The sequence below is a fragment of the Pan troglodytes genome, chromosome 19 (genome assembly GCF_028858775.2).
Source record: "Pan troglodytes isolate AG18354 chromosome 19, NHGRI_mPanTro3-v2.0_pri, whole genome shotgun sequence".
In the NCBI taxonomy this organism is placed as follows: Eukaryota; Metazoa; Chordata; class Mammalia; order Primates; family Hominidae; genus Pan; species Pan troglodytes.
Window position 1 is genome coordinate 55,101,570 of NC_072417.2, and position 11,846 is coordinate 55,113,415.

Here is an 11,846-nt window from a genome sequence, read left to right on the forward strand (position 1 = left end):
CTCAGCCTCCCGAGTCGCTGGGACTACAGTCGCACGCCACCACGCCCAGCTAATTTTTTTTTTTTTTTTTTAGTAGAGACGGGGTTTCACCATGTTGGCTAGGCTGGTCTCGATTTCCTGACCTGGTGATCCACCCGCCTTGGCCTCCCAAAGTGCTGGGATTATAAGCATGAGCCACTGGGCCCGGCATCAACTTCTTCATTTTAGAAAACCCTGTTCTGCCACCCACCCACCCACTCTCATCCCCACTACAAGATGCCAGGCAGTTGCTCTAACACAGTCTGTGTTGAAGCAGCAGTAAACCCACCCCTAGCTGTGACCATTTCTCCATAAAATTGAAAAGTCAGATTCAGAAGTATTTAAAAATGTAAGTGAGGGTAGATGACCTTCTTTCATTTTGGGGATAGAAGGTGTGGGTCAGGAAGACAACATCTGGGAAAAATGACAACACTACATGTATGCCAAGATTTTCTTTTTTTTTTTTTAATTTTACCTGCCCCTACTCAAGCTGTATGCCATGATTTTTATGAAATCTACTCGATAGCAAGCATTTTTCAGGCTTGAGGAATCAGCTGATTAGAGATGAGCTGTCTAGCACTTGGGCCTCAAGGCTAAGTTCCAGGGCCATAGCCAAGGTCTTCTGGATTGTGGGCTCCCTCAACCACCTGTATTCAGGGCGCTCTGTGCTGTGGGCACATGAGCGGTTGGTGAGCCTGCTCTGCGGAGGTGCTAGGCCACGGGAAGTCCTTCTAGAATCTGACTTGATGGGCTCGATGAGTCTTTGCTTCTGTGATGGGGAGCAGAACTCCACTGTAACCTTTCCTTTTCCCCCTTTTTCCCCACTCCCATGTCTTCCTCTCTCTCCCTCCTGTTCAGTATGGGATGTAGACACAGGGAAGTGCCTGAAGACGTTTAGACACAAAGACCCCATCTTGGCCACCAGGATCAATGATACCTACATTGTGAGCAGCTGTGAGCGAGGGCTGGTGAAAGTGTGGCACATTGCCATGGCCCAGTTGGTAAAGGTAAGTGGGCAGTGGGCTACCTTGGCGGAAAGGGCACTGGGGAGGAGATGGATGGGCTCCCCCTACCTAGCTCCTCAGGTCATCCTAGAGCAACTGAGTATGGCCTTCAAGAAGGACAGTCCTGAAGCTCTAAAGGGGAAGGCCCCAAAGTGAGGCATTCAGAGTCCGTGGAGGGTAGGGGCTCCACCGCCCACATCATGACCCACGGTATCATGGGGTTGGTAGAGGAAGGCTGCATTCTGACTCAGCATGAGATATGGGCTCAGGGCCTTCCAACAGCAGTGGAGGTGAAGTACCTTTTTCTCCTCCAGAGTATTGCACTCTGTAGGGCCAGGCGCAGTGGCTCACACCTGTAATCCCAGCACTTTGGGAGGCCGAGGCAGGCGGATCATGAGGTCAGGAGTTCGAGACCAGCCTGACCAACATAGTGAAACCCTGTCTCTACTAAAAAAAAGAAAATACAAAAAATTAGCCGGGCATGGTGGTGGGTGCTTGTAACCTCAGCTACTTGGGAGGCTGAAGCAGGAAAATTGCTTGAACCAGGGAGGCAGACGTTGCAGTGAGCCGAGATCATGCGTCTCAAAAAAAAAAAAAAAAAATTCTGGCATGGGGTGAGGGGATGAACAAAGCATTTTTTCCTAAGAAGAAAACACTGGGGGATGAACGGAGAATTTTTTTTCTCCATGCTCTCTAATGAAGAGAGAACATGGATGGTCTTGAAAGTGATTGGATGGTCATGAAACATATTCTTGCTGGATCTGAACCCCTAGCCTTAGCGGGTGGTGTTGATATATGATTTGCAGCAGGAACACAGGATCACAGTGAAAAGTGGCTGGCTTGGCCTGTGGAATTTCCCCACCAATCTTGTCACTATGGCCAATCCAGCGGTTGCAGGCACAGGGATGGCCCATGTGCGCTCTGGGTTCTGGCAAGGAGCTGGGATGGCACACCTTACCTTCGTCCTTCTCACAGCAAAGGACAGTGATTTCTGGCCCTCTCTAGTGCTCCAAGAAGGTAGTGTCTGTCCCAAACACAGACCCACCAGGAGCAAGGCCCCACCCTGATCCCATTCCTCCTTAACCCGAGAGAGAGCTCTATGTGGAATGGACTCCATTGGCCTTCTTTTTTTCTTTTATTTTTTCTTTTCTTTTCTTTTCTTTTCTTTTCTTTTCTTTTCTTTTCTTTCTTTCTTTCTTTCTTTCTTTCTTTCTTTCTTTTCTTTTCTTTTCTTTTCTTTTCTTTTCTTTATTATTTGAGACAGAGTCTCGCTCTGTCACCAGGCTGGAGCACAGTGGTGAGATCTTGGCTCACTGCAACCTCCATCTCCCTGGTTCAAGGGATTCTCCTGCCTCAGCCACCCAAGTGGCTGGGATTACAGGTGTGGGCCACCATGCCCAGCTAATTTTTGTATTTTTAGTAGAGACAGGGTTTCACCATGTTGGCCAGGATGGTCTCAATCTCCTGACCTTGTGATCCGCCCGCCTCGGCCTCCCAAAGTGCTGGGATTACAGGCATGAGCCACCACACCCGGCCTCCATTGGCCTTCTTAGAGCAAAAGCAGGATTAGCTCAGGTACCTACCGAGTGAATGGCAGTCACAGATTGGTGGGGGGTGGCTTTGGGATTCATCTGAAGAAGCCTCAGCTTTGGTTCTTGGAGGAGTCACAGTCTGAGTTGAAGACAGTGGTATCTTTTCTTGCAGACTCTCAATGGCCACGAGGGAGCCGTGAAATGCCTGTTCTTTGACCAGTGGCATCTCCTCTCAGGAAGCACTGATGGCCTGGTCATGGCCTGGAGCATGGTGGGGAAGTACGAGCGCTGCCTGATGGCCTTCAAGCATCCCAAGTAGGTGCCTGTGAAGCCCGGAGCGATGAACCTGGTGTCCTTCCCTTCCCCGTCATAGCCTAGACTGCAATCATTGGCAGACCTTCTGCTCCCTGTAGACATCGTGTTCTCTGCACCTCACCCTCTCTGCTTCCCTCCTCTTCCACCTGGGACCCATTTTTCCCCACCATCTTCTCTGTCTGACTGTTAACCTCTTCCACTCTCCCTTGTTTTCTTGTGAAGTAACTATAGAAACTGGGGGTTTTGAGAAGTTATTGCATTTTTTTTTTTTTTTTTTTTTTTTTTTGAGACAGAGTCTCGCTCTGTTGCCAGGCTGGAGTGCAGTGGCACAATCTTGGCTCACTGCAAGCTCTACCTCCTGGGTTCACGCTATTCTCCCGTCTCAGCCTTCTAAGTAGCTGGGACTACAGGAGCCCACCACCACACCCAGCTAATTTTTTGTATTTTTAGTAGAGATGGGGTTTCACGGTGTTAGCCAGGATGATCTTAATCTCCTGACCTCATGATCCACCCGCCTCAGCCTCCCAAAGTGCTGGGATTACAGGCATGAGCCACCTTGCCCAGCCAATAATACTATTTTAGAAAGAATCAAAACATTAAATAATTCTCAGCATGACTATTGTATAAGTAAACGCTAGGAATCAAATTGCAAGAGACAAACATGATCATCTATATGTTAGATAAAAAAAAAGATTGTGACATCAGCCTTTTTGTTTTGTCATCTTGTGGCCCTGTGACCTAATTGCAGGGAAAGTAGCTGCAGAATGGGAAGAGGTATGTCTTGAGAGAAGCTCACGGTTTACTTCCACAATTATAAAATGACAGCAGGCCGGGCATGGTGGCGCACGCCTGTAATCCCAGCACTTTGGGAGGCCAAGGTAGGTGGATCACCTGAGGTCAGGATTTCATGACCAGCCTGACTAACATGGTGAAACCCCGTCTCTACTAAATACAAAAAAATTAGCCAGGCGTGGTGGCGCATCACTGTAATCCCAGCTACTTGGGAGACTGAGACAGGAGAATCGCTTGTATCTGGTAGGTGGAGGTTGCAGTGAGCCAAGATCGCACCGTTGCACTCCAGCCTGGGCAACAAGAGTGAAACTCCATCTCAAAAAAAAAAAAAAAAAAGACAGCAAACACCATTTTGAGGCCACCAGTGCCGCTCAATCACAAACAAAATGCTCCCAACCTACAAACAAACCCAGGCATTTTACGAGAGGATGGGTACTGCCTGCTACTCTGTTCCCTTCCAGGGAGGTGCTCGACGTGTCCCTTCTCTTCCTCCGGGTCATCAGCGCCTGTGCAGATGGCAAGATCCGAATTTACAATTTCCTCAACGGGAACTGTATGAAGGTGATAAAAGCCAATGGCAGAGGCGATCCTGTGCTGTCCTTCTTTATTCAGGGCAACAGGTGGGTGGTAGGTGTGGAGGTCAGAACTGTGAGTGATTCTGTTGGATTTTTTGATTTTTTTCCTCCCCTGGGATACCAGCCCTGGATTTGCTGTCAGGAGGAGAGAGTGTGCAATGCCTCTCTACAATTTTGGCTGGGTGGAGCAATAGTCTTGTGGTGGGGACTAACAGGGCTTTGCACAAAACTTAGTAATCAGGAAGCAATCAACTGTTCATTTTGACTTTTTTTTTTTTTTTTTTGAGACATAGTTTCACTCTGTCGCACAGGCTGGAGTGCAGTGATGCGATCTCGGCTCACTGCAACCTCCGCCTCCCGGGTTCAAGCAATTCTCTGCCTCAGCCTCCCGAGTAGCTGGGATTACAGGCGCCCACCAGTATGCCCGGCTAATTTTTAGTATTTTTAGTAGAGACGGGGTTTCACCGTCTTGGCCGGGCTCACCTTGAACTCCCAACCTCATGATCCACCCGTCACGGCCTCCCAAAGCGCTGGGATTACAGGTGTGAGCCACCACGCCTGGCCTGTTTTGACTCTTAATTCATCCTAGGTGTTTGTGGGAATTGCAGTGGGTGCAACATAACGCTTCTGTAAGGACCACAGTTCTACCAATGTGCAGCCCCTGCTTGCTCTTTGATCATGCCTTTGGCTGCCTGAGAGCTCTATCAGCTATCTTTGATGCCTCACTTCTAATGCAAAGAGACATATAGGAGAGTGGGGGGTGGCAGCAGCAGGGGGTACAGTGGGGGAAAGCTGAGCTGGTGAGCTTACAAAACCAGTACCATGACTGACTGCATTGTATACAGTACTGTGCTTTATATATGCGTAGACTCAGGGTGCTATTATATGAAAATAACCAAATAGAACTAACCTGTAAATTCTACTTCAAGCTCACTTGAGACATCTCTTAATGTCCCTAAACCATATTGCCTTCCTTTTAGTGAAACTTTATTAGTATTATTTACCATCTTAAAGAGGGCAGCCTGGTAATAAGGCTCAATTAATGAACACTTTTCAGTCATGCTGCTAAAGAAAAAAAAAAAAACAAAAACAAACTCTGGCCATTTTTTACTCACAGCATCCAAAGAAAGGTGTTTTTCTTTCGGCTTGAGTGAACGTTAAGTCTAAAAGGGATTTCTTATTGGAATGACACCCTGCATTCCATTCCAGCAGTTCCAGCCAAAACAAGTTACTTTTCTAGAGAGTTTATGCTGTTGGTTAAGGTCTTAACATTGCAGCCTTTTGAAGCAGAAGGAAACCTGTATAGAGTATTTTCATTTCTTGTTTATAGTTAAGGGAAGAGCACAGTAAGGGGAAAGCCGCTTGCTTGTAAAACTGGTGGGTTAGGGAGGCAGTGCTGCAGGGGCACAGGAAGGGGACAGGGAGGGCAAGTTCCGGAGCTCTTTTGTCTATGGAGCATTAAAGTGGGGATCAGAGAAGTTAGAAATCATCTCACTTTATAAAGTATAGATGTTCTGTCTACATCTAGAGTGTGTGCAGAGACCCTGGAGTGACAGCATGGAGTGTGTGGTGTCTGTGGACGGTCTGTGAAGGAGAGGAGGCCTCCCCATTAGAGCGCTTTCCTCATTCCCAGCAGCAATAGTAATATTGGGTTTGGAAGCTGTGCTTAAAACAAACAAACAAACAAAAACACTGAATTTCAAGACATCTGTGTGCAGAGTACCTTCTTGGCACCCTAGGTACGTGGCACTCACTCCAGGAACAGAAATTCATTTAAAAGCATTTTAACTTGAGGCCAGGCGCAGTGGCTCGTGCTTGTAATTCCAGCACTTTGGGAGGCCGAGGTGGGTGGATCATTGAGTCCTGGAGTTTGAGCCCAGCCTGGGCAACGTGGCGAAACCCTGTCTCTACTAAAAACACAAAATGAGCTGGGTGTGGTGGTGCGCACCTGTAATCCCAGCTACTCAGGAGGCTGAGGCACGAGAATCGCTTGAACCCAGGAGGCGGAGGTTGCAGTGAGCCGAGATCGCACCACTGCACTCCAGCCTGGGCGACAGAGCGAGACGCCATCTCAAAAGAAAAAAAATTATTTTAAACATGACTATTAGCAGTTTAGCCAAATCCAGACTATCCTTAAACAAATAAGGGCTCTTGTCTGAATGTGCACTCCTAAGTGAGGACTTTTGAAAAGCTCTTTTTCTCTAGCCTCCGGGGAGGCAACTCCAGCCTGCACATGCTGAGGCTCTCTTCAGGAGGAAACTGCCCGGAAGTGTGACAAGGGCCTCTAGCCCTCAGCAAGAACCTGGGCCCTAGGACAACACTGCACAACAGTGGTGACCAAGTTCTCCATGGCCTGGGACTGAACTGCCCATACCAGTCTCCTGTACTACCTGTCCCTAAGGCTGTAATACTTGGCCCTGACTCTGGCCCTGTCTGGGTCTTCCCAGAAAGAGAAGGTTCTTGTTGCTTGGTGCCAGGTTTGAGGAAGTTGAATAGGGTTCAGGCACTCCTGCCACGGATGGGGGTGTCTCCATCAGACAGGCAGGTGGCTCAGTGCAGGGACCCAAGTGCTGAAGTGGGGCTACACCCTTGAGGAAGGGGGATACTCCCCATGCACAGCCTAGGAAGTCCCACACTGTCTTTCATGGTCTCCACCTCAAATGTCTGCACAATCACTATAAAGGTTTGAGGGAAATAAGAGGGAAGAGGACAGTTGCGTTAAGGGGGAGAGGGAATTGGGGTCAAGTCAGGTGAGCTCCAGGTGGAACTAAGGAAGAGGAACGTGACCGGGAGCAGGAGGGCTGGTGGTGTGCAGGTGTGCTCTGTGAAGGTCAACTATAAACCAGGATGAACACGCAGATGTCATCTAGCCCAGGGATGCCAAGCCCAGGCTTTAAACCCTCCCTTCCCTCATCCACTGCAAACCTCACAAAAGGACCCCAGCACTCTTTCCCACCAGGCTGCAGGCGCCTCAGTCTTCAAAATAACAGCCAGAGGACAAGGCTGCATCGCTCAGCTTACAAACCAAACAAAATCTTCCATTTCCTGATCTGTGCCAGTCCCTCCACTGTATGAAGGAGGACTCCTGAATGATAACAGCATACAGATCCCAAATTGAGCCCTCACCATGGTCCAGCACCTTACAAATAACAATTCGTTTCATCCTCACAATGACTCCAGGAGGGGAGAAGATTATTAGCCCCATGTGGGAGATGAGGAGACAGTGGCAGAAAGAGGCTGAGTTCAGCCGCGAAGGATGCACAGCTCATGAGCAGTGGGGTCGGGCTTCCCATCCAGGCAGCGCCGCCGGCTTCCTTGCTCACCACCGCTTTGCTGACACTGCCTCCCACGTGGATGGGGCTCTGGTTTTAGGTTTATCACAGAACACACAAGCACATACGTTTTAGAATATGGTATTTGTAGATTCATTAAAATCTGACATTTACAGGATATTAAAACCATTCTAAGAGACAATCATGGTAAAGGTGTAATCGCATTTGTAAGCTTGCCAAATTGGAGTGTAAGAGCTTTTATGAAAAGTTTCAGAAATGTGGCTTACAGGGTAACGGTTTATGGTCAACTGCCTTTTGATCTCTCATGTGAAAAATATGTACTTACATATATTGCAGGAAACCTCACCACTTCCTTCCTAACTGTCGGTCAAAAACACTAATTACTTGACTAATTAGACTGTGAAACTTCCCTTACAGATGGTAAAAATGAGCTATTTTCACCCCACAAATTTAGTTGTGACATACCACCAAAAAAATGTAGGAATCTTTCAATGGTTTTACTATAGACAGTATGAACGATTTAAGCAAATCATATAAAAATAAATTAGAAACTAATGAAAATAATCTGCCCTTTCATAAGAGGGGAACACAGGAGGCTGGCTCGTGAGATGAAACCCCTTTGATGGGAGACTGGAGGCCAGCTCCAGATACCTTCTCCCCGCCCCATGAATTCGTTAGTCCTAGCTTCGTTTGTGATTTTCATCATGGCTTCAGGTACTTTCTTTATCCACCTGTAGTCACAGGTAGGCAGCACTGCTTCCTTTTTTTTCTCCCAGACATTCCCTACAAGGGAAAGTGTATGTCGTGTGCACCCACCAGCCAGGATGACACGGTCTCTCTTTACTCTGCGTCCACAGAATTTCAGTCTGCCACATCAGCACATTTGCTAAAAGAATTAACGTGGGATGGAATGGAATCGAACCAAGTGCTACAGCTCAGGGAGGAAATGCCTCCTTGACCGAGTGTACTCATATGAGACTCCACATCGCGGGACACTTACCAGCATCGAGGCTGCCCGTGGCCGCTGTCCAGCCCATGACAGGCGGGATGGCCCCAACCACAGCTCCGACCCATGTGTTGGCAATGCTGATCCTTTTCAGTGGTGTGTAGCAGCAGGTATACAGGAAAATGTTGAAGAGCCCCAGGGCTCCTGTGAGTGGATTCACCCCCAAGGTCAGAATGGCAACTCCTGGAACAGCACAACAAGTGGCAAAGGACACAGCTAGCAACGGGCTGGAAAAAGGCAGAGAACGTGGAGTGATCATCTCCAACTCAACTCAATCACACTACCTAAAATCGGCACTGACAAAGTACAAATAATCCACCTATCCAGTAGAGGCAGTACTGATCTGGCTGATTCCTGGATATGGGGAATCCTCTTTATGAAACAAACTTACGATAAGAAAGAATATGTTTGTGGGAGCTCTGGCTGCTCTTCTTGATTTTGCTAGCTAAGAGTAAAGTGGTTAAGAGAGTCAGGATTAGAGTGTTCTGGATTCATATAGGTTCTGTCCCTTCCTGGCTATAGGGCAGCTAGGTTTCACTTACTCCTCTCTACAAGAGAAATGATCATCTTTTCCTCCTAGGGTTGAAGACTGACTGAGACAATGCCTCCTGCACAGTGTTCCATTTTATATTTAGTCATGAACAAACAACTTCAGACACAATATTGGAAGATTTGGGCAGAAAATACTACCTGAATTCTGGAAGCTGTTCTTCCCCTGTATTTATACTTTATTAAGACATCACTTAATTAGTGATCATGAGTAGCAATGATGTGCCTCTGACTGCCATCATTACAATGTCTGTAATGAATTACAGGCTCAGCATGCTACCGGTTCCCGACAACAGTAAACACCAGGTGGCCGTTGTGTAGTACCAGTGCCGTAACGTGACTTATGGACACGGGATTTTCAAGGGGAGGTCGCACAGTGTTATTTATGCAAATGAAACCCATCATCTAAAACTCTACAATGATAATGATTATTATAACCATGTTTCTCAAAAGAGCCAACTTCTAAAAGTAGACTTTGTATGGAATCTTGTGAAAGGCTTTTTGAGAGTCTAGATAAATTGGATCTACTAGTTCCTGCTTATATGCATGTTTATTTATTCTTTCTTGAGAAACCTAAGGAGGTTACTCAAGCCTGCCTTCTCCTAGCAGAAGCCATAATTCCACTTCTGAGTAAGGTATGTTTGTGTAGTGTTCAGTGACCCTGCTGGATTACAGATTCCACAACACGTTTCTTAGCAAGCAAGAGTCACCAGTGTGCAGCTTCTAGGGTGCTCTGGTTTTAAAAACAGCCAACTCCCTAGAGAGGCAGACTTAACCCTATGTGCACACATGTGAGATGATACCCTTCTATGCACAGGGTTGCAGTGTTCCTATGGCAGGAGAGAGGGCCTGTATCTATGAGAGGGCCCTTCTAGGAAAAAGACTAACTTGTAGAATTATGACAAGTTAGAATTTAGCCGGGAGGGTGCCAGAGGAGAGCCCAGCAGCTGGAACTACAGTACTGAATGAAGTCAGGGCAACAGAATATGAAAGCTAGAAGTGACTTGATGGAGAATTCTGGCCACCACTCTACCACTCTGCTATAGGGGCCAGCACTGACTCTTTCCTACCTGGCCTGCAGCCTCTGTGCCCAAAGAGTGACCCAACAGAATGGAATTTTGATGGAAAATGAGAAAATATAAGGGATATGTTGCTGTCAAGGTGCCTGTGACAGAAGAACCATAAATTACAGTTGAGAGACTTCTGAGTGCACATTCTGCCTTGAGGTGGCATTTCCACCCACCTGTTCCTGGGCCATCTCTTCTGAACCCTGTGGTCAGTTACTTCCACAATACTCACTCAGACACCCTCAATAATCCATTCTGCCTTGTCCATCCAACATTCCCACCCTGGATCTGCTCAATAACCTACTGTCTCTGCTCCTGCTGGGAAAGGCTTACACTCATACTAACTGGCCCCATTTCAAGGGGATGGTTTAACAGTGCGGGTGCTTAGCCAGGGCTGATTTCCATTTTCGTTCCTTATAGTGACTATTTTAACTCTTCTCCTGCCTTCTCAAGGCTCCAGGTTCACTCTAGCTCCCAAGACGCCTTAACAGATGCCCTTCCCTCTTATACAACAGTGACAAATGCCCTCAGATTTACTTCCTTCCTCCCATTTCAGAAGAGGCTGTCTTCATTCCTTTTAAAGATAAACCCTCCACTTTTGTTTTTATTTAATCTCCTCCCTAATCTCTATTCTATCCCTTCTATCTCTACTGTCTATTAACCTCCTGCATCAAATAAATTACTTTCTTCATATTTCCCCCAAGGTAATATCCCTCTTGCTTCAACACTCTTCAAAGCCAAGCATCCTGATGGAGTGGATCACACACATTCCTTGCCTTTCTCTCTTCCATCCCTCTGTTTCCTATTTGTTCCTCAACTGTATCCCTCACCAACTGCTGAAACACATTTCTCTAAGGTGGAGGTATACAAGGGGACTTCAAAAAGTTCATGGAAAATGCATATTATGAAAAGACTATGCATGGATTTCAAAAATTTTTTGTACCAAAATAAACTCATACTAACTTGTTATAACATGTCTGAACAGGATCTAGATTGAGGCATTAAGGAGGATAAGACATCAGTTTGAAAAGAGCCCTTATCAAAGCAACATGAATTCTGCTAAAACAGAAGCAAGAACAAATATCAAATTTATGCTAACACTTGGATGGAAGAATAGTGAAATCATTGATGCTTTACAAGAAGTTTATGGGGACAATGCCCCCCCCCAAATCAGCAGTTTACAAATGGATAACTTGTTTAAGAACAGATGATGTTGAAGATTAAAGTCCACAGCTGCAAACCATCCACATCAATTTGTGAGGAAAAAATGAATCTTTTTCATGCCCTAATTTAAGTGGACCAATGGTTAACAGTAGAAACAACAACCAATACCATAGACGTCTCAACTGGTTTAGCTCACACAATTCTGATTGAAAAATTAAAGTTGAGCTAACTTTCCACTCAGTGGGTGCCAAAACCATTGTACTCAGATTGGCTGCAGACAAGAGCAGGGCTTTCAATGGAAATTTTAAACAAATGGGATCGAGATCCTGAAGCATTTCTTCAAAAAAAAAAAAAAAAAGAAGAAAATGAATATATAACAGGAGGTGAAACATGGCTTTACCACTACAATCCTGAACACAAAGACAATCAAAGCAGTGGCTACCAAGAGGTGGGAGTGGTCCAGTCAAAGAAAAAGCGGACAGATCAAGAGCAAAGCTCATGGCCATAGTTTTTTGGGATGCTGAAGGCATT

The 11,846-nt window shown here is 46.5% G+C and overlaps 1 protein-coding gene across 1 annotated transcript in view; it reads left to right on the forward strand.

The window, feature by feature from the left end:
* The window catches only part of FBXW10B (F-box and WD repeat domain containing 10B), a 40,232-nt gene extending 28,551 nt beyond the window's left edge, over window positions 1-11,681 (forward strand). The window contains 4 exon segments of the mRNA XM_054670458.1: window positions 877-1,025; window positions 2,727-2,869; window positions 4,123-4,281; window positions 8,387-11,681. Coding sequence (XP_054526433.1) covers window positions 877-1,025; window positions 2,727-2,869; window positions 4,123-4,281; window positions 8,387-8,639 — 704 coding nt within the window. The 3' untranslated portion in view covers window positions 8,640-11,681.
* The last annotated feature ends 165 nt before the right edge of the window (window positions 11,682-11,846 follow it).